Source organism: Peromyscus maniculatus, chromosome 19 (assembly GCF_049852395.1).
Source record: "Peromyscus maniculatus bairdii isolate BWxNUB_F1_BW_parent chromosome 19, HU_Pman_BW_mat_3.1, whole genome shotgun sequence".
Classification (NCBI taxonomy): Eukaryota; Metazoa; Chordata; class Mammalia; order Rodentia; family Cricetidae; genus Peromyscus; species Peromyscus maniculatus.
In genome coordinates, this window is record NC_134870.1 from 56,121,846 (window position 1) to 56,145,478 (window position 23,633).

The following is a 23,633-nucleotide window of genomic DNA, read 5'->3' on the forward strand; positions in this document are numbered from 1 at the left end:
GTAAAGGGAAAATTGTTTCACATGGATGTGTGGTGGCCAGCACTGTTACCTTAGTGCTTGAGAGGCTGAGGCAGGAAGATTAAGGGTTCAAGGCCAGGCCCTGTCTAAAAATAAAAAGTAAAATCAAAGAAAGGTTGCGGTGGCGTGTGTGCGCGGCCCTTAGCTATAAATGTGAGTTCCCTGGGGTGCCTTGCTGGTGGTTCAGGTAGAACTGTTCTCTGTCAGAGAGCTGTCCTGTGCCTAGGGGTGGTATATTCACCACCGCATCCTAGCTTTTGCCGAGCAGGTGCAGGTGGCACGTCACTCCCTCGTGGTAGTAAAAACCATCTTTACACAGTGCTATGCTTTCCTTTTGGGGCGTAAACCCACCCCTACCCCCAGTTGCAAAGCCTTGCTCTAAAAAGGCCCGAGCTTGCTCTCTTCGGTCTAGCCTCAGCCTCTTGCAGCCTTTGAGCTTAGGTGGTTCTCTTCATAAGCCTCTGCCTGGTGTCTCGTTGTCCTGATAGTGAACATGCCTGCTTTGAATGTGCGTGTTAGCAGTTTTCAATCATAGGGGAGTTTAATTTGACTGTGGTGATGAAGGCCATAAGCAATTGTTTTAATGTCTATTTGCTCCTGGTATACTGCAGGACGGACTCCTCCCGCCCTCTGCCCGGTTGTCTGGTTTTGTTCTCTCTTGAGGGTCAGAATGCCTAGGACCACCTCTGGTTGTGCCTTGTCCTTGGCACCCAATTTTATCCCTCCTCTGAGAGATCCCCACTGCTGGCATCTCTGACGTATGATCCAGCGACTGTGTGCTGGCCGTGCTCCCAAGAAGGAAGAAGGGGTGGAGTTGGCTGGTCAAACTGTGCTTGGCCAAGAGTGTTGGGCCCAGGAGTTCACCTCTGCCTCCCCCCTGCCCCCCTAATCACCCTTCTGAACAGTGTTGTGACTCGGAAGAATGTTCTGTCATATAGTGTTGTGTATCTTGTGTATTAGTTTGTTGACTGTTGTAGCACTGTTCCCTTTGTGCAACAAACCAAGACCACGTGCTAGGTGACTTGTCACACAGGTGAACTTCTCAAAGTTCTGCTACCAGGTTGCCTGCTGGGCCACCTCTCTTAAGGTCTTTCTTTTTAGACGGCACATGGCTACCTCCCCCTCCCACACACACACACCCTCACTTCATCCGTGTGTGTGTGTGTGTGTGTGTGTGTGTGTGTGTGTGTGTGTGTGTGACCTTGGTGTCTCTGTCCAAATTTCCTCTGAGAATGGCACCAGTCACACTGGCTTAGTGGCCTCTAGGTAACCTCGGCCACTTCCTTAATCGCTGTACTTAGGCCCTTTAAGTATCTCCCAAGTGCAGTCAGATTGTGAATACTGGGGGTTAGCATGTTGTCGGATGAATTTTGAGAAATACTTTAGAAAATACTACCTTAAAATGTACATGTGTGGGTATGCATGTGCCACATTGCTTGTAAGTCAGAGGACAGCATGTGGAAGTTGCTTCTCTCTGTCTACCATGCTGGCTCTGACAATTGAACACTGCTTGTCCAGCTTGATGGCAAGCGCCCTTGCCTGTCAAGCTATCTTACTTATTAAATGTGAGGTGACTAATTTAGCCCACAACTTAATTTTAAACTTTTTTTTTTATGAGAATACACCTATGCACAGAAGATCCTTGAATCTTCTTAGAAGACGATGAGCCCAATGGTCTGGTTTTCTAAGATTTAGCTGCTTGATTGCTTCTTGGAGTTGTTGGAACTGAAATGTCTCTTGGCAGAAGGATGGCCTCCCACTTGAGAGGAACTTGATGTGTTTGTCCTGATGGCAACCGTGTTGACCCTTTTTTCTTCCGAGAAAGAAGCTCACAGCCAGCTTGTGTTTGTACAGGCTGAGAGTGACAGAGGAGAAACTTTGCAGAGTGAAGACGAACTATTACAAGGGTTTAAGACAGAATGTACTGTCAACATTTACCAAAGGAGGAGGGATGTGGACCGCTGATGTTATCTTCCTGGGACTGTTCTGCCTCTGCTCTCGTTGCGGTTGGAAGAGGGCGTCTTGGCAAGGCACCTGAACTCTGGTGTCCAGTTAGAAGGCTCTTTAGGCACCTGGGATGTGACATGTACAAGTCATAAGGCAGGCGTGGTTCAGAGGAGGGAACCCAGTGTGCACTGCTCTTGGGAGTAGAATTAAAATTGCGGTTCTCTGACCTTGGCATCCACTAGGGGAATGCGGCCGGGCTGTAGGCAAGGCTCGGGTAGATGCTTCAGACCACACCGATGCCCTTGACTCTCCGGCCTCCTTCACCTTCCTTGTGTAGAATGTTTTCCTGAGAGGGACATCTTACCTCCAAGAGACGACTGATGCGGGGTAAGATTCTTCTCAGTGAGAGAGAATAGCTCTCCTTCTGCAGTATTAACAACTCTATAAGCCCACCCATAGTTATAATAATTTGATATTGCCTCAAGATGCTTTTAAAAACCTTTTTAGCTGTAAGTCTGTGTGACATGTTTGTGTGTGTGCATGTTTGTGCGTGTGTTACACGTATGCCATTCCATGCGTATGAAAGTCAGAGGACAACTTTAGATGTCCATCTTCACCTTATTGTTTATTTCAGACAGAGTCTCTGGTTCACTGCTCTTGCACCAGGCTAGCCAGCCTCTGAACTCCCAGGGATTCTTCTGTCCCCATCAGTGCACTACTGTCCCCAGCTACATGGTTTACGGGGATTCGAACTCAGGCCCTCATGGTTACAGAGCAAGCACTGTACTCCCTGAGCCGCTTCCTCAGCCCTTCTAAACAGTTTTGCAGTGCCAGGGATCACACCCGGCCATTCAGGCTTGCTCAGCAGGTGCTCTGCCATTCCACCCCAGAGCCACGTCCACAGCTCTGCCTCAAGGTCTTTGCACTGTTAATTCATCCCCAAGGCAGTGTACGTAGCTTGCGTCTTTCTCCAGGGATCCTGGGCAGACCTCAAGGCAGTGAGCTTTATTCGACAGGGGCAACTCTGAAAGGGCCTGGGTGGTGTTCTAAATGCAGATGTTGTTCGGGGAAGTAAATTAAGGAAACGGACGGACTGAAAATGTACGTTCACTGTGAAGGTTGTGAATGTCTTTCCTTACTGGTGGTGAGAGGGAAGTGGGAATCTTTGCACACTTATCAGGGTCTACGTGGTTTGGACCTGGTCAGGCTCCTTTGGAGTTTTCAGTGTTGAGGCTTGCTAGGATATGTTTGAAGGAGGTGTGTGTGTGTGTGTGTGTGTGTGTGTGTGTGTGTGTGTGTGTGTGTGTTTTCATTATGTCTCATTATTTGCCTGTTAAAACAATTTAATGAACTTATTAGTGGAATTAGCCAAACAACCTCTCTCTCTGTCCCTAGGGCTAGCACCTTTTAGTTCTAGAATCAATATCTCCATTCACCTGTTTTTTTTTACTCTGCTTGCCTGGACTACCCATGGTTCTGTTTTTGATAAAGAGTTCCTTTTGGGTTGAAACTGTTGTCGCTAGTGTTTAAGCAGAAAATGAAAAGCACTCATGACTCAGGCTGACAAGAAGCCTTGTTGGCCTCAGGCAGCTGCAGGCACTGTGCATTTCTTTCCTGGGGAGCAGGGAAGGGACCGGGAACAACTCTCCAAGAGGGCTGTGGTGGCCTCTGTGGTGCTCTGGGTGGACTGTGGTAGCTGTCTTGGGGTGAGCACACTGCTTGGCTAGCTTGGGTGGCTGAGGTTAGTCCAAAATCTAGCAGGAGACGTATCTAGCCATCCTTGGAGGACCTTGATCCCATGGACGGTGTTCTAAGTGTCTTCCATTTGCCGTGACCTTGTCTCACTCTCCTTTCTGCTCCAGGTGAGTGAAAAGAATCCTGATGCCCCAGTTAGAAAAGGACTTTGAACTTTGACTTTACGGGCAGTTCAGGCCACATCTCAATGAAGCAGAGAGATTGGAATCTAACTTATTTTTAATAGGGCCTCTAAGAGATTTCATAACTTGGCTGTTACTGCCTGAAACTAACAGCCTTGACTTTTGGGAATCCTTCCTATTTCAAACATGCATTCCACGGTGCTTGCTTCAAATGATTCTTAACTTTTGCCTGTTCATGGCTCTCCCTGGCCCCATGTTTGGAGCTGGGCCGAGGGTTATTAACCTTGGACGGTGCTGCTGTTGCTACTCAGCCCTCCACAGCTTTCTCCCTTGCTCTGCCCTGCCCTCTGTTTCCTGTCTCTTTAGTGTTCGTCTGTCTTCCCATCAGTGCTTAGCATCCTTTTCTGTTTCTCCATCATGCAGCATGGCCTGCTTCAGGAATGAGTGGTAGCCCTTCGGAAAAGCACATTTCTGTTGCAAAGATGATACTTAATAGTGTTTGTTAAACAGTCAAAGAGTGAGGGTCCCAAGTCAATAGGAGTATAAGGAATTCACCATAACTGGGCAATTCACAGGATGGTTCTGAAAGATGAAGCTGTGTTGCTAGGTAAGCCAGTAAGGAAACTCAGTGTAGTGTGTGTGATATGGATATGTGCTTGTGTGCAGGGTGCCTGTGTATGCATACGTGTGTGCATGCATGCATGTGTCTCCACGCAGATGTACTTGCCTGTGTGAGCACTGTGGAGGCCAGAGATTGACCTCCTCTATAGCTTTTGGCCTTAACTTTTGAAGGAGAGTCTCTTCACTTTTAACAGGAGCTCAGCATTCTGACAAGACTGCCTTGGTCCTCTATTCAGTTCCATTGATCAATGTGTCTATTTTTATGCCAATACCATGCTGATTTTTATTATTATAGCTCTGTCTGTAGTACAGTTTGAGGTCAGGAATGCTGATACTTCTAGCAGTTCTTTTATTACTTGGGATTGTTTTAGCTATGTGTGTTTCTGTATGAAGCTGAAGACTTTCAATTTCTGTGAAGAATTGTGTTGGAATTTTGATGAGGATTGCATTGAATCTGATTGTTTTTATAAAGATGGCCATTTTTGTATTATTAGTCTTAGTCATTCATGAGCAGGGAGATCTTTCTGTCTTCTGATATTTTCTTCAGTGCCTTAATGTTTTTATCATACAGTCTTTGCCTTGCTTGTAGAGTTCTTCCCTACCCACCAATTTTTTTTTTGAGGCTATTGTGTGAAAGGCACTGTTTTCCTGTTTTGTTTTGTTTTTTTCCCCTCAGTCCATCTGTCATATAGGAAGGCTACTGAGCTATAGAAGTTAGCTGGTGTCGTCTTTAGGGACTTTCATGCATAAAATTTTATCTCAAATATACTTTGACTTCTTTCCTATAGATAGATAGATATAGATATAGATATAGATATAGATATAGATATACCCTTGATCTCCTGCAGTAGTCTGCTCTAGCTAAGACTTCAAGTCCTATATGGAATAGGTATGGAGAAAGTAGGCATCCTTGTCTTATTCAGGATTTTACTAGAAATGCTTTTGAGTTTCTCTCTATTTAATTTGATGTTAGCTCTGTGTTTGCTGTAAATCTGCTTTATTATGTTTAGGTGTGTCCCTTGTATCCCTATTCTCTCCAGGACTTTTATCATGAAGGGATATTGTGTTTTGTCAATGGTCTTTTCTTTATCTAATGAGATGATCATGTGGTTTTTGTCTTTCAGTCTGTTTATGTGGTGGATTATGTTTATTGACTGACAGATGTTGAATCATCCCTGCATCTCTGGGATGAGGCCTCCTTGATCATGGTGAATGACCTTTTTGATGTATTGGATTTGGTGTCCAAGTATTTTATTGAGAATTTTTACATCTATGTTCATAAAGAATATTAGCATATAATATTCTTTTCTGTTGTTGTTTGGTCTTTGTGGTTTTGGTATTAGGGTGATAGTGGCTTTGTAAAAAAGAAGAAGAAGAACTGTTCTTCAGTTTCTGTTTTGCAGAATAATTTGAGTTTTGTAGTTAGTTCTTTTCAAGAATTCTGTGCTGAATGTGCCCAATCCATCTGTCTCTGGGCTTGCTTTTTGGGGGGAGAGGGAGTTTAAATCACTGCTTCTATTTCACTAGAGGCTAGGGGCTGTTTAAATTGTTTATTTTATCTTGATTTAACTTTGGTAGGTCATATATATCTAGAAATTGTCCATTTCTTTTGGGTATTCTAGTTTGCTGGAATACATATTTTTAAAGTATATCCTTATGATTCTCTGAATTTCCTTAGTGTCTGTTATAAATTTACCCTTTCATCTCTAGTTTTATTCATTTGGTCACGTGCATGTGTGCATTTTAATTTAGCTAAGTTTCATTGATTTTTTTAAAAAAATGTTTTTATGTGTTTTTATTTCATTGATTTCAGCCATGACTTTGAGTATTTCTTCCCATCTATTTTTTGGGGGAATTATTTATTTCTCCTTGTTTTTCTCGACCTTTCAAGTGTGCTGTGACTCATACACACACCTCTTTGGAGGCTGTGCCTTCACACACACAGTAATAGAGATCTTGTCTTGCAGTTTGTATAAAAGCTAAATAAACAGCTTGACTTAGTTTTCACTAGAAATTAAAAAGGAGCCGTAGAGAAGATCATGGTTAAGAGTGGGCACTGCTCTTGCAGAGGACCAAAGTCAAGAGACTCACTGCTTGTAACTCCAGCTCTAGGGGGATTCTATTTTGAGCAACACACACACACACACACACACACACACACACACACCCCAAACACTGCAAATTAGAACATAGAAAAAGAAAGAAAGGAAGAGAGAAAGAGAGAAAGAAAGAAAGAGAGAGAGAGGGAAGGAAGGAAGGAAGGAAGGAAGGAAGGAAGGAAGGAAGGAAGAAAAGGGGTTGGGGATTTAGCTCAGTGGTAGAGCGCTTGCCTAGCAAACGCAAGGCCCTGGGTTTGGTCTTCAGCTCTGAAAAAAAAAAATAGAGCATAGATAAACCCTTTAATATCAGGTGTTTTATAAGGAAACTGGCTAAGCTAATCCACTTCTGCTTTACCTTTTTAAAAGCATAATTTAAAACATAAGGCAAGTTTCAGATAAGTGAGGAGGTGTAGGGGTTTTTCCAAGCCAAAGTCACCCAGTTAATGTGTTATCTTGTGTCTCTATGAGTTTGTCTCTAACAAAGTGGCATGGCTACATGCGGAGCCCTCGGACATGTCTGGTCTAGTCTGATGGCAGACACTCACATTTGAAGGAGATGAGATTGTAGAAGCATGTGTCTTGAAATCATTGTGTCACAGGCTCACCTCCTCCCTAGGGCAACACTTGTGACGGTTGAATGTGCTGTTTCCGGCTAAGAAGCAAGTCCAGGTGTCATGCATCCACCCACCTGCAGGTTTCCAACCACAGGGCTGGAGAGAGGAGGAGAGGAATTAAGGATATGTTCAAAGTCTGGGTTGGCTTTGGGAGTCTCTGGTTGCTTTAGCGATCTAGAGCATCCTTGTAGTCTGGGTCTTTGGCTGGAACCTGCAGCTCTTTTGGTCCATAGCACTGGACACCGTGGCTTTTCCACGTTTCTGATAAGTCCACTCAATTCCCTCTACAGTGCTTCCTGAGGCCAGGATTGTCATCTGGCGTTTTTCACATGGTGATTCTGCTTTCCCACGTGGGTTTATAATTTATTGCAGGGCTGGAGCTGGCTGGACCACTGAACGTCTTTTACTTTCCCAGGCAGGCTTTCTTGTAACGTTTATATCCCAAAGTGATGAAGCATGAGCGTCGGTGTCCTTCCCAAGAGGACTTGTACATCTCGGCAGAGTGGGCTCCTCACCGTAAATCATTTTTGGAATAAGAAGAGCAATAAACAGAACTCCCAAATGCTGTAGGCAGTGGGCTTGTATTTCATTTCTATGTTCATCCTAATTGGAGAGAAACTGTGAGGAAGTGTAAGTTGGGAATGACGTGTTGTACCATGAAGAAAGTGAGAAGCGTTCGTTAGTCCTGTGCTTTCTCTTGGAGATGAAGTCCCAACCCTGAGCATCAAGTGCTCTGTGATTCTGCACTTCCTGCTGAGAGGAGGGTTTGGCTTCTCCTGTTTGGGTCTGAAAATGTCAACATTCAGGAATGAGGAGGAACCCTGGAGCCCTCTGGTTCATTCCCTGCCCCTGTGGGTGTCTCTGGTAGGATGTCAGCCTTACTCTCTGGCAAAGGCAAACCGGGGCTATCACCAGTTCCTGGAGGCTACCTGTCCCCAGTGTGACTCAGCATAAGGACCCAGAGGTTCCCTCCCTGCTGAGAAGCACATCTGCTCCTGCAGTGTTCTCTGGATCCAGCTTTCTCCCCACTCCTAACAGAAACGACTTTGCTTTTGCTACTGTCCTGATCCCTTTCTGCAGAAAGAATATGCTGTGTTGTTTTGTTTTATTGTTTTTTTATTTTTCTTCCCTAAAACAAGATTAATCATTCAAATACTAACCCCCCCATGACCCTTTTTAAAGGTTATTTATTTCAAGTATATGAGAGTTTTGCCTGCATGTATGAATGTGTACCACATGCATGTCTGGTCCCAGTGTCCGAAGAAGGAGTTGGATCCCCTGGAACTGGAGTCATGGATGGTTGTGAACTACAGTGGTGGATACTGGAAACTGAACTTGGGTGCTCTGTAAGAGCAACAAGTACTCTCAACTGCAGGGCCATCTTTCCAGCCTCTCTTACACTACTGTAAATATACCTTTTGTTAGTTTGGTCATTAACTGTCTTGACAACTGAACACATGTTTGAAGTTGTTAATTTGTTGATTTAAGTTTGAAGAGTCAAGAAGGCTTGTGGGGAGAAGTCTTCTCTTTCCTGCTACGCCTCTCCCCAGAATCTGCCAGTGTCACCAGATTCTTGTGCCTTACCAAGGTTGCTTTTTTGTTTTTTGTTTGTGTGTTTTTTTGTTTTTTTTTTTTTTTTTTCCGAGACAGGGTTTTTTTGTGTAGCGTTGTGCCTTTCCTGGAACTCGCTTTGTAGACCAGGCTGGTCTCGAACTCACAGAGATCCGCCTGCCTCTGCCTCCCGAGTGCTGGGATTAAAGGTGTGTGCCACCACCGACTGGCCTTTCCAAGTTTTTATTATGAACTTACAAGCAAATATTTGTGTGCATGGACTGCTTCCTCCTCTTCTTATATAAAGGCTGTCATCCCTCACACAGTGTTCTGGGGTTTTGGTTTTTGGTTTTCGTTTTAATGTGCCAGTCTATTTTGGACTGTAGGTCACACCTGTATGTACAGAACACTGTCATCTTTTCTTAGGTCGGCTTAGTTCTATTGTATACATTTCATCCTATTTAAAAAAAAAAAGGGCACACCAGTGGTATTTACTCTTAAACCATGGCACTTTTGTTTTGAACTTCATGCTGGTCCAGGCTTTTGAAATGAAAGTCCTTGGTCTGGACTTTGAATAGTTCAAATGGGTTACCCTGTCCTATTACTCAGTCCTGTAAACCTTGAGATAAAATAAAAACCCCAAGGTTCTCCAAACCCCCCTTTTGTTTCTTCTGTCCTGCCTTTTATCCTCAAGTGAGCAGTGAAGGGCACGCACACACCACCACAAACCCAGCCTAGGCTGCTTGGCCCATTACCCAGTCTGACGAGATCCTTCTGGATCCCGATGTCGTCATCGGAGACCTTAGCCAGTTTGTAGATCCGCTGCAGACTGGGTTAGCGTGTTGTCTGTGACCCCGTCTGTGCTTTCCTGTCTCAGAGCATCGTGCTGGGTGGATCCAATCACAGAAACTTAGGAATGGCCGCAGGACCTTGCTGGCGTTCCTCATGGGTGTCATTTGGATGGGAGCTGGCGAGCGGACACAGTGGCGCTCTTGTTAACTCTACTGTAACTTCATGGGGTCTTCTGGTCCAGAGAAGGAGTGAACCTGCTGGTGGATGTCCTTTCCCCGCTATGCTTGCAGTGTGTCCGGAAGCTGTTAACCCCTTCAGAACAGGAAGTAGTTCCCAGTGTTCCCTCCTGTAGCTAGAGTTTCCTGTCTGGCCCACGGTCAGGACAAATCTCTCTCACCTGCCAGTTCTGAAGCTGCTCAGACCCAACTGAGTAAACACACAGAGACTTACATTACTTATAAACTGTATGGCTGTTGCAGGCTTCTTGTTAATCTAGTTCCTATATCTTAAATTAACCCATTTCTATTAGTCTCTAAGTTGCCACATGGCTCGTGGCTTGCTGGTACCTTATATCTTCCTTGTCATGGCGGCGGCTAGCAGTGTCTCTCTGCCTCAGCCTTCCACTTCCCAGAATTCTCCTCTCTTCCTTGTCCCGCCTATATTTCCTGCCTGGCTATTGGCCAATCAGTGTTTTATTTATTAACCAATCAGAGCAACACATTTAACATACAGATCATCCCACAGCACCCTCCTCCTCCCTTTATGTCAGTTCTTGGGATCCAACTCAGGACTTTTGTCCATGTTAGGCAGGCACTTTGCCTGATGAATTATATCCCCAGCTCTCTGTTATCTCGAGAGAGGGAGAGGGAGAGGGGTAGGGAGGGAGGGAGGGAGGGGAATATGAATGAATGAATGAATGAATGAATGCATGCATGCATGTAGGCATGCACATGCTACGGTGCCCGTTTGGAGGTCAGAGGACAGCCTGTAGGATTCAGAGTTCTCCACGCACCACATGGATGCCTGGGATTGAACTCAGACTGCCAAGCTTGACAGCATCTGTATCTGCTGACCTATCCCTGCTGCCCACTCCTCCTCTTTTCAGTGCTCACTGTTGCTCACTCTCCTGCTTTCCTTTGCATCAGTACCATTTGGTCAACGTCCCTACAATCTTAGGTTCTCTGTTCTTGGCCAGAATCTGGGAGGACCCTCTTGTGGCGAGCCAGCTGAAGGGCACCTTGGGGCTCTCTGGGCATGAGAAGTTGAATGTGTCTCATTATTCCCATGAGCCGCTCTCTAGTCTCTGCTCCTGAGGGCTTCAGGAAGAGAGTTAGCTTAGAGAGCAGTGAAAAGAAAGGACGGGGAGAGTGATAGGAAGCTGTGGGGGTCATGGAAGAGGGACTTACTCACACACAGTTGTAGCCATGCTGGCCGCCCTAGGGCAGGCAGAAGGCGGGCAAGCAGAAAGCCGGTAGTCCCGCAGAAGCAGTGGTTGTCATCAGTTGGACCTGTGTACAGTCTACAGCATCATGACGTTTTGGTTTTTTTTTGTTTTTTTCTTCAGAGTTGGGTTGTACATTTGTCTCTGTCATCCACCGGAGATGATTGGGAAGCATTTCTCTGTGACGGTGGGTATGGTTTCAGAGCTTGTGAGAAAGCCCGGGCGACAGGTACCATCCCAGGGCCTTGGGTCCTGAAACTCAGTGTCCCCACTTCCCTTCTTTCTGATCACAGCGGATCAGCACTGAATGGTTTCCAGCTGTAGCTCAGGTGTGGCTGGGTCTTTAACAAGGGGACCGCAGGTACCCCAGAACTAGGAAGCAATTACATTCTGAGTGTGAACCCAGCAGCAAATGAGGGATTGGTAGGAATAAAGTCAAGAATTATCTTATGTGGCTAAAGAAGCAGAGAACATCTGTGAGGCCAGCAGAGGTGACTTGGGTACCATCTGTAGGTGGAGGGGAACCCTTGTCAGTCATGTTGCATGGCCCCAATAGGGCCTGATCATGGATGCGGGTGGCTGTCTGGAGTTTAAAAAGTAGATGCCTACAGTGGGTCCCATGCAGTGGGGAAGTGCAATACTTGGGAAGCAGCAGCAAGGAGCTGTGGAGATGGCCTGTCAGGAAGCTAAAGCCTCGCTCTGAGCCCACGCTCACCAGGCAGCCTGTGATGAACTGCAGTCTGCCCATAGATGGAGGATGCCTGCCATTGTGTCTTCACATCTGTGCAGAGGCTTGCTCCTCAGTGTGAGAGCCACCCTTGACACTGGGTCACGGTTCTTGGGCGGTCTTCTCACATTTGCCAACATGTAACCAGAGTCATGCTTCTTGTTGAATTTTATCTCCAAGGCCTGGGGGGGCATCTTCTTGCCCCCCTCCCCGAACCTGCCCCCTTCCCATTCCTTTTTATTTAGACTACACATTCCAACCAAAACCCAGACCTCAATTTTTGTGAGAGGTCACTTACATCTGCCATGAAAAAAAATGCATAATTTTAGATGGTGAGCTAAGAGGTTTGGCCTGTAACACAGTACTGTTGTTTACTGTGGTCATTTTTAGAACTGTAAACACAAGATGATTCTCAGTGATCTCAGAGGAACTTAATAATGTTTCCTGTCTTCTGATTAGAGGGACAAAAGAACCATTGACAAGTGGATCCTTGGAAAACCACTTACAGGGAGCTTAACCAACTCTCCAGTTAAAAAGAACTTTTAATTAACCGAAGAAAGCAGCCATTGGAGTTGGTATGCTTGCCTACTTCTTCATTTCATGGGCCTCTGCTCTTCTGTCATCTCCGAGTCACCGGGGACTTCTGACATGTGACGATGTGATGTTTCTAGCTGGGATCACTGTGGAACTCCACTCCCACCCAGAAGAACTTGCTTGCTCTTTGGGGTTTCATGTATTCGGACCACACACTTGTGTATTCCAGCCATGCTCCATATATTCCGACCAAGTACCATGATTGACAGGTCCCGGAGCTCTGAGCTATATCCGAAGCCCTCTTTTTGCTTTGTAATGTTGAAGCAAGGTCTCGCTAAGGGGCCCCAACTGGTCTTGAATTTGCAATCCTCCTGCCTCAGCTTCCTAAGTAGCAGGAATTATAGGTCTGTTTCACTGGGGTTAGCCAGAACTGTCTCTTATCTGTAGCAGGCTTTTTCTTTTAGGCCACCAACCAGCTCTCAAACCATGACACAGAGACTTACTACTAGTTTTGAATGCTCGGCCTACCTTAGACACATTTCCGGCTAGCTCTTTTAACTTACATTAACCTGTTTCTCTTTATCTGCCTTTTACCTCGGGGCTTATTGCCTTTCTTCCTTCCATCCATCTTACTGTCACTGCTCCTCCAGGTCAGGCTGCCTGGCGTCTCCTGGCTTCTTGCCCTGGGAGTGCCCCTCCTCCTCTCCTCCTCCTCTGGTTCTTCTTTTCTCTCGAGCCTGACTTTCTCCTTTTATTCTCTCTGCCTGCCAGCCCCGCCTATCATTTCTCTGCCTACCTATTGGCTGCTCAGCTCTTATTTAGATCAATCAGGTGCCGTAGGCAGGCAAGGTGAAACAAATGCAACACATCTTTACATAATTGACCGCACATCCTTACACCATTAAACAAATGCAGCATAAACAAATGTAACATACCATTACATAGTTAAAGTAATATTCTGCAGCATAAACAAATTTAACACATCTTTGCCTAGTTAAAATAATTTCCACAACACCCACCCATCCATCCACCCATCCATCCATCCACCCATCCATTCATCCATCCATCCATCCATCCATCATCTATCCATCCATCTTTTTGTGTGCATGAGTTCAGGCACACATGTGCCATGGTCCTGTATGTGATCATAGGAAAACCTTGAGTACTGGCTTTTGCCTTCTCCCTTGATTGAGATGATGCGGCCTGTTGTGTGCTCCTGTGGACACCACGAGGCAAGCTGGCCTTCAAGCATCTAGGGCTTGTCTTCTCTTTGCCTCACATCTCTCCAGAGTAGCACTGGGATGGCAGACATTCACTACCACAGCTGATTTTTGCTTGAGTCCTTGAGATTCTAACTCAGATTTTCATACTTGCATGGCAAGTATTTTACATTCTGAGCAATCTGCCAGCCTTAGAACTTTTACTCTGTCTAAGACACACACACACTTGGATGGTGGCTGATGGGGTGACCTGGAAGATTGGTCAAAATTGAGAGTAGCACTGCAGGAATTTGTTGGTTATAGCCACAGAGCCTTGCTGAAGCCGATGCTGTGGCTGTGGCCAGTGCACCCTCACAGCACACCTCAGCTGATTGTAGGAGGACAGAGCCATGCACCTTGTTCAGTGGTGTGTGCCTCCCCGGTGCTAGTGTCGTGCCTTAAATACAGTAGTTGAGTGTGACTTAGAGTGGAGAACTGAGGGGAAAAAGTTATAGAGAGCTGGCAGAATGTTCCTGAAATCTGCCAGGGAAGTGAAGAGCTGAAAAGGCTTAGAGGGTAGGAATTAGGGTAGGGGAGGCAAAAAGGGACAAGAGACAGGATACAGAAGAGTTGGCTGTGACAGAAGTGTATGTGATACGGGCAGGGGATATGTAGGATTCTTATTTAAAGTGAGGTAGGGAAGGGCTGTTACTTACTTGTACACACACATTAGCTACACACTGTTCAGAATATTCTGCACGGCACTGACGTAATTTCAATGGTTTCATCAGTGGTAACAAGTGCATCACAGAAGCAGGAAGTCGATGGTGGGGGAGGCCCTACATGAGTGTCATGGGGAAGTAGGTAGCCTGTAGGAAATCTCTGTACTTTCCATCCACCTTTGCTGTGACCCTGGAACTACTCTTAAAAACAAACAAACAAACAAAAAAACCAACCCAAGTCTTCCAGAAATACATAACACAAAATCTTGTCTGAGAATTGGGGCAGGTATGCAAAGATGAATGATAACCTCTCGGGTACTGGGTGTTAAACAGGCAACTCCCATGTGCTAGCTTACTCTTTCTAAAAAGGAACAAAAGCTGCATGACATGAATGCAGTCTGTGGTTGAGAATGGCGTTGGTGGTCTCTTTTCGTCCACATGTGGCCCCGTCGTATCACAGGTACCAACTAGAATTACAAATATATTCTAGGGTAGGGGCGACATACATAAATAATTCAGAGGATAATGACCAAGATCGTGAGATCCCTGACTTAGGACTTCCTTATCCATGTGGACAGCTGGTGTATGTGAAACCTGGGCTTACACTGGTTCCCCCATGAAGGAAGAACGTGATTTCCCAGCCCAGCCATCACACTCTTTCAGGGCTAGCAGCTGCTGTTGTAGATAACGCGAGTAGATAAGGAGTCCCCGTCTAAGGGAAAGGTCATCAGGGAACAGGCAGACCCCAGCACGGGGCATTTTGAGTAGAATTCAAAGGTGTGTTTTGTTTGCCAGGAGGAGAATTTGGATAGATGTAGTATTTCAGAGACTTTGAGGGTGGACATCATCTAGTGCCACCTCCACATGGTTTAAGAGAGTTCAAGACACTTGCCGTCAGACGAGCCGTCCAAATCCCACCTGCTTCTTAGGGGCCTTCTGCTTTGTGATGTGTGGCTTGGGCATGATAGTGTGCTCCGGGTCTCGATGAAAACACTAGAGAAGTCGGTGCTCAGGAAAGTCACACAGAGAATGTATCTGGAATCGCCTCTGTTGTATAACAGCAGGTCAGCACATTAATTACAGGAAGAGACTTGGAAAGTTGTGTTTGGCCTGGCCTCTTCTCTCCCTGGTTCTTTCTGCATTGTGCAGTGCGTCTTTGAATAATATTTTTTATTGTCAAAGCCAGGCCACCTTAGTTAAATATTTGATTCCACTAAAGTCATAAACAAGGACCAAAATACCGTGCATAGATTTTATGAAAGTAATAACATGCTTCAGAAAGTACAGTCCTTCAGCCCGGGGCCCACTGCGTGTGGTAAGTTAGTCACACACCTTTCCCCTGCTCAGTGATGATGGCTGCTTATCTGTATTTAACTTTGTCATTTTGAGGAAACAAAGATAAGAAATCTTTACTGTTTAAAAAGGATTTTTATAGAGTCACACTTTTTGCTTGGACTTTAGAGAGCGAGCAATCAGCTTTCTTATGACAGCTGCTTGTCAACAGTGCTGAAGAAAAGCCCTCTTCTCTCCCCATCTCCCAGCTGCTGGCTGCATAGTGCATAAGATTTCACATCTTCCTAATAATGCAGTTCTATAGCTTTGTGAGTTGGCAGAACAGAAAAAAAAAACAAAACAAACAATCAAACAAAACCTCTTGGGTTTATTCACCTTAGAAATGCAGCAATATGGATTTGGTTCCTTTACCTGTGACTTGTGTTTTCCAATTTCCTTTTATTGTGAGTGTATTCTGAGACTTCTGTAAGAAGTCGGAGTCTCCCCCTTTTCATTCTTTGTGGTGTTGGCCATGCAAGTGCTCTGTGGAGCTACAGCCTCAGGTAAATGTTTGTTTGTTTGTTTTTGTTTTTTTTTTTTAAATATTTTATGTTTCAAAAGGAAAAAAACGACACGTAAACTAGACGACGTTACCACTGACCAGAGGTCATCAGCATTATTTGGCATCTTTTATATTGGTTGCATAGATGTGTCGTTGACTTTTTAAAATATTAAATTTTGTGTGTGCACGAGCGCCGTGCGCCTGTCGGACGGGTGTGCAGAGGTCAGAGGACAGCTCTTGTTGGTTCTCTACTGCCATCTTGTGGGGTCAGGGTTCCTCAGCTCTGAGTCCCACCTTGTTGCTAAGCCGTCCCTTCAGCCTGGTCGTTGCCTTTAAAAAACAGTCAGATGCTGTATAGAAAGGCAGACTCATGGCTGCCTCAGCCTTTGCTTTTCAGTGGGACGCTGATCTGGGAGGGGCAGCAGGTCATGTTGGGGGCCTTCTCTTTCCTCTTTTCGTGAAGTTTCCCCTCCAGCTCACCTTGTATGCTCTTCTGCATTTAGCAGAGATGGGTATGCAAACAGACCGTGTCCTATGTAGGGATGGCTTATGAATCTCTGGCAGCAGCCCTCATCATTCCTGTCCACATTCAATTGGCCAGAACTTAATCATGTGATGTGTCCCCAACCACAAGGAAGGCTGGGAAATGTAGTCTAGCTGTGTGTTGAGAAAGAGGTAAACCGTTTATTGACAACTTGCATGGCTGCTAACTCATTTTTAATTAATTAATTATTTTTGTTGTTGTTGTTATTACTAGGCTTCTCTGTGTAATTGTCCTGGCTTTGTAAGGTCACTCTGCAGACCAGGCTGGTCTTGAACTCACAGAAATTCACCTACCTCTGCCTTCCAAGTGCTGGGATTAAAGACATGTGCTACCACCACCCTGCATTTTTTTTATTCTTTTTAAACCAGACACTTTATTTTGTTTAGTTGTTTTTTAATTCATTGTTGTTTGTTTTTTGAGACAGGGTCTCAATGTAGTTCTGACTGTCCCGAAACTTACTATGTAGACCAGGCTGGTCTTGAACTTACAGAGATCCAACTGTCTCCACCTCTGGAATGCTGGGTTCGAGACTTACGCCCCACACCAGGCTGGAGTCCGACACTTCACTTTGAACTTTGGTTCTTGTGACTTTGTGCTGGTGAGACCGTGTTTGTACCATCCCTGTTGGCCTGGAACCCATGACTGACTTCCCCCGGCCTCTGAGCGCTGGGATGACAGGGCCGCAGCAGCACGCCCCACCGAACATATTTGGGGTTGCTCAGTCTGGCCACTTCCCTGTCTCCTCTCAGCTGGAAGCTTCACCAGGCTCTCTGCCTCTGTCCCCGCTCCCTTTTCCCTGTCAGTCCTGTTTGTCATCCACTTGTTATTGCTTCCAGCCATATGATTGGTAGAATGCCCACCCTCTTCCAAGGATTCCCGTCTGGTCTCTGACCCCACCACACCCCAGTGCCTTTCCGGGCACGTTCTTAACTGGCCTGTCCCTGTGTGCCCGGGTTTGCCATCAACCCCTCCTGAAACTTCCTTCTCAACTCAACACTGCTTCCCAGGTCTCCGTTCAGGCGTCTTCTCTGCCTTTCTTGAGCACTGGCCATGCTCGGTCAGTTGCCTCACTGTGGACTGTCAATCTCCAGAGCCCTCAGAAATTGTGTCGCTTGTTGGCACTCTGTATGTCCAGTCTGTCCTTCTGCCTCTTTTCGACCCTGGAGTTCTCTGAGGTGGGAACTCCGTCTTGCTTACATCTTTGTCCCCCAGTACTGTATCTGGCACGTGGTGGGTATTCAGTAAGTGCTCCTTAGGTAGAGGAACATCACAGTATACTGTGCGTGTGAGTATGCATATTTTAAAAATAGGTTTAAATTTTTTTTTTTGAGAATTACATACAATATAATTAGGTCATATTCTTTCCTCTACTCCCAGTTTCTCCCAAATCCTCCACCACCTCCCTAACCACCCAACTACCAAAACTACACACACACACACACACACACATACACACACACACATATACACACACACGCCCCTCACACACGCATATGGAGTACTTTTTGTACTGGGCAGCTACTCCTGGGCATGGCGCCTGCCCTGGAGTGTGGCTGGTATCCTGCATTGGAGAAAACTGATTTTCCCTCTCCCAGTGAGCATCATCAGTTGCAAACAGCTTCTTGGATAAGGGTGGGACTTTGTGTCCACTTTCCCTTCTCCACACTGGGATTTTCATCTGGCCCTGTGTGTGCTGCCACAGTCTCTGTGAGTTAAGAGGTGCACAGTCCTTTGTGTCTGGAAGACACCGTTTCCTTGGAGTCCTCCATCACCGTGAGGGGAGGAGTCTAAATAAAGACATCCTGCTTAGGACTGAGTGCTCCCAAGTCTCTCACTCTCTGCACATTGTATAGTTGTAGGACTCTGTTTTACTTCCCATCTGTTGCAGGAAGTGTCTCTGATAAGGGTTGAGCGACCTATTGATCCCAAGTTCTGGTTGGAACTCTGGGTTCAAACTCCAAGCAATGCCCGATCAGTGCCAAGGTGGTAGGGTTGGCAGTAGGTGAGCAGGCCAAGGAAGGCGACTGACTCTGTCGGTCTTTTGAGTCAGGTTAGGGTCAAGGTCTGCATGGTCCTGGTCCCAGGGCCCAGTGGTTAGTGAATGGACTCTGGGATTCCCTCCTTCAAGGTCTGGTTGGAACTCTAGATTCAGACTTCAAGCAGTCTTGATTACATTTGTGTGTGTGTGTGTGTGTGTGTGTGTGTGTGTGTGTGTGCAGCTACATACATTGAGGCTCCTCATTCCCCTTTTGATCAGGCATGGACCCATTCATTTGGAAGGTACATGGTTAGCTCTCCCTTTTTATACACTGGGCACTAGCAGGTCACATACTCTCGGCAACAATTCTGCAGAGGTGTGGTACCAGATTTTGATCCATGTTTAAAAAAATAGTTCCCCGTGACATCCCTCAATGGGAGAAGGCTCTGGGAGGCACCATGTGACCTGGAGCAAAGGACAGCTTCGGGGAGAAGCAGAAAAGAGCCTCCACTTGTAGAACACCGTGTGCCAGAGGAAGAATTCTTGACCCCTGGTCTGTCAGTGTACAAGGGATAGATAGTTCAGGGTGATCCCAGCAGCACTCGGGGCACTTTGGTAACTGCGTGGGAGACTGTCGTACTAAGGTACCATGGTGTCCTCGTTATCCCTGATGAGTCTAGCCTTACGTCCCTGTCCTGATCAACCCTTATGGGCTGTCCAACACTGCTGTCGCTTGGCATGCTGGGGAAGGAACCCTCTTCTAGGAAAGTACCACCGAGCTGTTACCCCCAGCACAGACATGTTGAAAGTATCTTCCTTTACATGTTTGCATTCTTCTTTGTATTTGTGTGGAAGCAGTTTCATGTCAGGGAGAGAGAGGACATGTTTGTATTCTTCTCTGTATTTGTGTGGAAGCAGTTTCATGTCAGGGAGAGAAAGAGGATGAGTGTGTGTATGTGGGAGGCGGGTGGATTTGTAATGGGGATGGAAGACTCCTGAGGTGTAAGTCATCTCAAGCACATGCTGTAGTTGGCCTGTATGTATTGTGGATCTGTGGCTAATTAGCAAAGGCTCGGTACCAGATTTGATCCGCCTTTTGTTTTTCTGTGTTTCTACTTCATTATTATGAGGTCATGTAGGTCTTCTTCCTAGGTTTTAACTTACTTGGCAGATGAATTTTGGGTTGCTTTCCTCCTGCTACTCAGAACTCATGTTCCAAGGGCTCCTTTCCTAGTCATTACCTCCTTTTATTCTTCTTGGCTAACTATCTGCAGACCATTGTCTGTCACACCAACCTCCAGCTCTGTGCTGATTAGCTCTGAAGTCTCCGACTCAGACTCAGTCTTTGTCCTGTTGGCCATCTGTTTGGTTGACGAGGCATGTTGGACACAGTCCTCCATTTCAGTTCATGTTAATAGTGACACAAGTTCAGACTTCTGTGACTTGGCTCAGTCCTCCAATGCCACCTCATCCATCCTCAGATGTTCTTAGCCTTTGGCCCTTCACCTGCTGCCAGTGTTGGTGTCTATTACTCCAGTAGACCTAGGAGCCTACTTCTGTTTTTATCTGAAGACCAAGTGCAGTGACCAGTGCAGAGAAGATACTGAAGAAATACTGGAAAGAAATGGATGACTGGATGGATGGATGGATGGATGGATGGATGGATGGATGGATGGGAAATTGACTAACCAGTTTGAGGTTACCTTTCTTTCTTCCTCCCCCCCCCCCCCCCCCAGACAGGGTTTCTCTGTGTAGCTTTGTGCCTTTCCTGGGAACTCACTCTGTAGCCCAGGCTGGCCTTGAACTCACAGAGATCCGCCTGGCTCTTCTTCCTGAGTGCTGGGATTAAAAGCGTGCGCCACCACCGCCCGGCTGAGGTTACCTTTCAGAATGAGCCTTTTCTTTGTTTTCATCAGAACTAGGAAATTATCTTTGCTCGCTAATACTGCAAATTGAAAAGAACTCAAAAACATAAAAAGAAATATTCCACTACATAAAACTTGTTTGTGTTCTATCCCTGGCCACATTTGTAAATACATGCACTTGAAAGGAAGAATTATTTATAGTGATTTTGACACCTGGTTATTAGAAGATATATCCTCAGTGGCTCCCGTGGTTGTGTGCTTGGTACAGCTGGGCAATATTTCCTCAAATATCAGAAGTAATTGATACTAATGACCTGCCTGCTTAGAATTGAACCTGTGCTTCATTAATCAGAATGCTTCCGTTTCCATGATCTTCACATCTTTTTTCATGTTGTTTGTGTATCAAATGCCATTCCTCAAAATGCCATCTACCTTGGCTTTTTGTTTGTTTATTCTGTTATTTTCTTTAAAGACGAGGCCTGTAATTCAGCAAGTCAGCTGGGTTTGCTGTTCAGTGAGGTCCAGGGATCCACCTACCGCTGCCTTCCCAACACTGTGATTCTGAACTCATACCATGCCCAGTTCTTTTATATGGGTTCTGGGGATCGAACTCAGGTCCTCATGCTTGCAAGGCTAACTCTTTACTGACTGAGCCACCCTCCCAGACTTTCATTTGGATTTTTTCCATAGAGCCCTAACGAGCCTGCACCTCACTGTATAGACTGAGATGGTCTGAAACTTGTCCTGGCTGGAGTCAGCTTTGTAGAGCGCTACAGCGTTGCCTTCCGAACTTGACCGTGAGCAGGAGTTGCCCGAGCGTGAACTGAAGTGTATTTCAGTGTTGGGCTGAGGAGAAGTTACCCACTTGAAGCTTCTAGTTGAAAGAGTTGTCTCTTAAGGATCCGTTTTAACCTCATTATTCTCCCTCCCTTTTTCTAACAGGGAGAATCCCGTATTCTCAGAGTAAAAGTTGTTTCTGGAATTGACCTCGCCAAAAAGGACATATTTGGAGCCAGGTATGTCTGCTTTTTCGTTTTCTTTTTTTCTTTTTTCTTTTTTTTTCTGTGGGCTGCTGGAGAAGTTGGTGAACTTTCAGTGAGTGGTGTTGGGGATTGAACCTAGGGCCTTGTGCATGTTAGGCAAGTGCTCGACAATTAAAGGGACCCCCAGCCCCCTTTTACTTTCTCTTTTGAGACAGGAGCTCACCATGTGGCCTAGACTGGCTTTGAACTTGTGGTCCTATTCTCTTTGCCCCTTGAATGGTGGAATTAATAGGCCTGAGCCAGAAGGCCTGGTAGGTAAATCCTTTTCGAATTTAGGTGGGCATCTGGATCACCCACAAGGCTTCTGCAGAGGCACTTGGGAGTTGGGTTTAGTGCCTAATGGTGATGCAGAGAGCCAAGGGTAGTGTTTGCATGGGTATCTGTGATCTCTGACTGTATCACCACGATAATTAGCCAGCTCCCCCATGTAGGCTGACTGCTTAAGGATAGTAGATTCTAGTGACGTTTTCTTCCTCTCTTCTGTTTGGGAATATGGCTTTGCTTATCTTTAGCACATCTACTGGTTCTGGATCCATGGATTCTGTCAACCCCAGATCAGAAATATTTGGGGGAAAAAATGATGTTGGTATTGAACATGTACAGTGTTTTATCCCCAACTGATACCATTTTCTAAACAATACAGTCCAAAAGTGATTACATAGTGTTTAGGTTAAGTATTATGAGAGATGTAAAAGTGATTTAAAGTATATGGGGAAATAGGCATTGGTTATTTGCAAATACCACAGTGTCCAATTGTATATATGTGGCGTGAGCATCTGAGATTGGGGATCTGTAACCAGTTCTCCACTGATGCTGAGGGGTGGCCTTTCTAGGTTTTGTGCTTCTAATTCCTAACTAGGGGAACATCAAAGCATATACTATTTCTTGACCTGGGTTCCCTTGACACATGTCATGTGTGTGCAGGGATGGGGTGACGTGGGTGATGCTGGCGATGGCTGTTGTCTCACTGACGCCCTGGCTGGGTGGCAGCCTGAGCCTTCTGTGTGCTTTAACGATTGTGTTTTCAGTACTGCCATGTTCTCTGCCCTTTTTGGCCACTTAGGCTCTCTGTAGGGTGTGGCAGCGTATTATGGGCAGGGTACAGGATGATGGTGTAAAACAGCTTGAAAAGATTCGAGCCAGACTTTGGGGCACAGAGCTCTTGAGCTTTGGCCCAGTTGAGACCTAGAAGCAAGCCGAGCTTCGTCATTTATCGTTGAGGTCGTTTGACCACGTGCACAAGAAGTCCAGCTGCTCCCTGGTATCACCAGGTCAGCAGTTTTAGAAGAATGAGTAGGCAGCCTACTGTCCCTTGTCCAAGGCTCCTTTTATTGTGCGGTGGGGTGAACTCGAGAGGGCGAGGGGCTGCTGAGGATTCGTGTCGTCAGGTTCTTGTTGGCCCCCGATGCTTTCGCCCTGTGGCCATCTTAGGACGGTACCTCTGCCTCTTCCCATGTCACTCCCTGTCTTCCACATACACCCCAGAGAAACCATTTCCTGCCAGTGAATGTCACACCCCTGTTGTCCGACTGCCCACATGTCACCCATCACTGAATGCTGCCTATTCAAGATAGCGAGTTTACAGAATGAAACCTAGAGAAATTATCAAAACAATAAAACCGAAGCAAATATTGGAGGATTGCTTAAAGAACTTACTTCTGTGTACTTTGGACAGTAGAAAACAAGCTCTCTGGGTGTGTCCCGGCCAGTCCGAGTGTCTGAAAGTCTGTGTCCTCCCGGCACTGAGGGTAGGTGGCCTGTGCGAGAGGCGCACATTCCATCCAAAGGGATTTTCTCCTTTGACTGTGAACTCACACTGCAGGGTTGGCTGCCTGTCTATGCACCAGCAAAGAGGAACCTGTGCCGGAGCTGGGGACAGGAAAATCCCATGTTTCCCCTCTTCCCTTCTAGGGCAACCCCGTCACTAGTTCCAGGAATCCCTACTTCTAACCAACCTGAAATGACACCATTTCCAGGAATCCTGGAGTTCTCAAATTCCATCCCTATCAAAACACCACCTTATATCCTGCTCCGCTCTGTTCAGCTCCCATGACCTTTAAAAAACTTTTTTTAATTGTGTGTGCACGCTGGCATGCTATGCTGTGCATGCGGAAGCCAGAGGGCACCTTTGTGGAATGAGTCCTCTCTTTGCACCTTTTTATGTGAGTTTGGGGGACCAACACTCAGGCTGCCAGATTTGCAAGTGTCCTATCTGCTGGGCCCTTCT

The 23,633-nt window shown here is 46.1% G+C and overlaps 1 protein-coding gene across 5 annotated transcripts in view; it reads left to right on the forward strand.

Annotated features, from left to right (window-relative positions):
* Nedd4l (NEDD4 like E3 ubiquitin protein ligase) overlaps window positions 1–23,633 on the forward strand; it is a 337,346-nt gene that overhangs the window by 95,847 nt on the left and 217,866 nt on the right. For all 5 annotated transcript variants that reach the window (XM_076555369.1, XM_076555377.1, XM_076555367.1 and 2 more), the window contains exon 2: window positions 21,306–21,379. In XM_076555369.1, coding sequence (XP_076411484.1) covers window positions 21,306–21,379 — 74 coding nt within the window. The remainder of the gene's footprint in view (window positions 1–21,305; window positions 21,380–23,633) is intronic.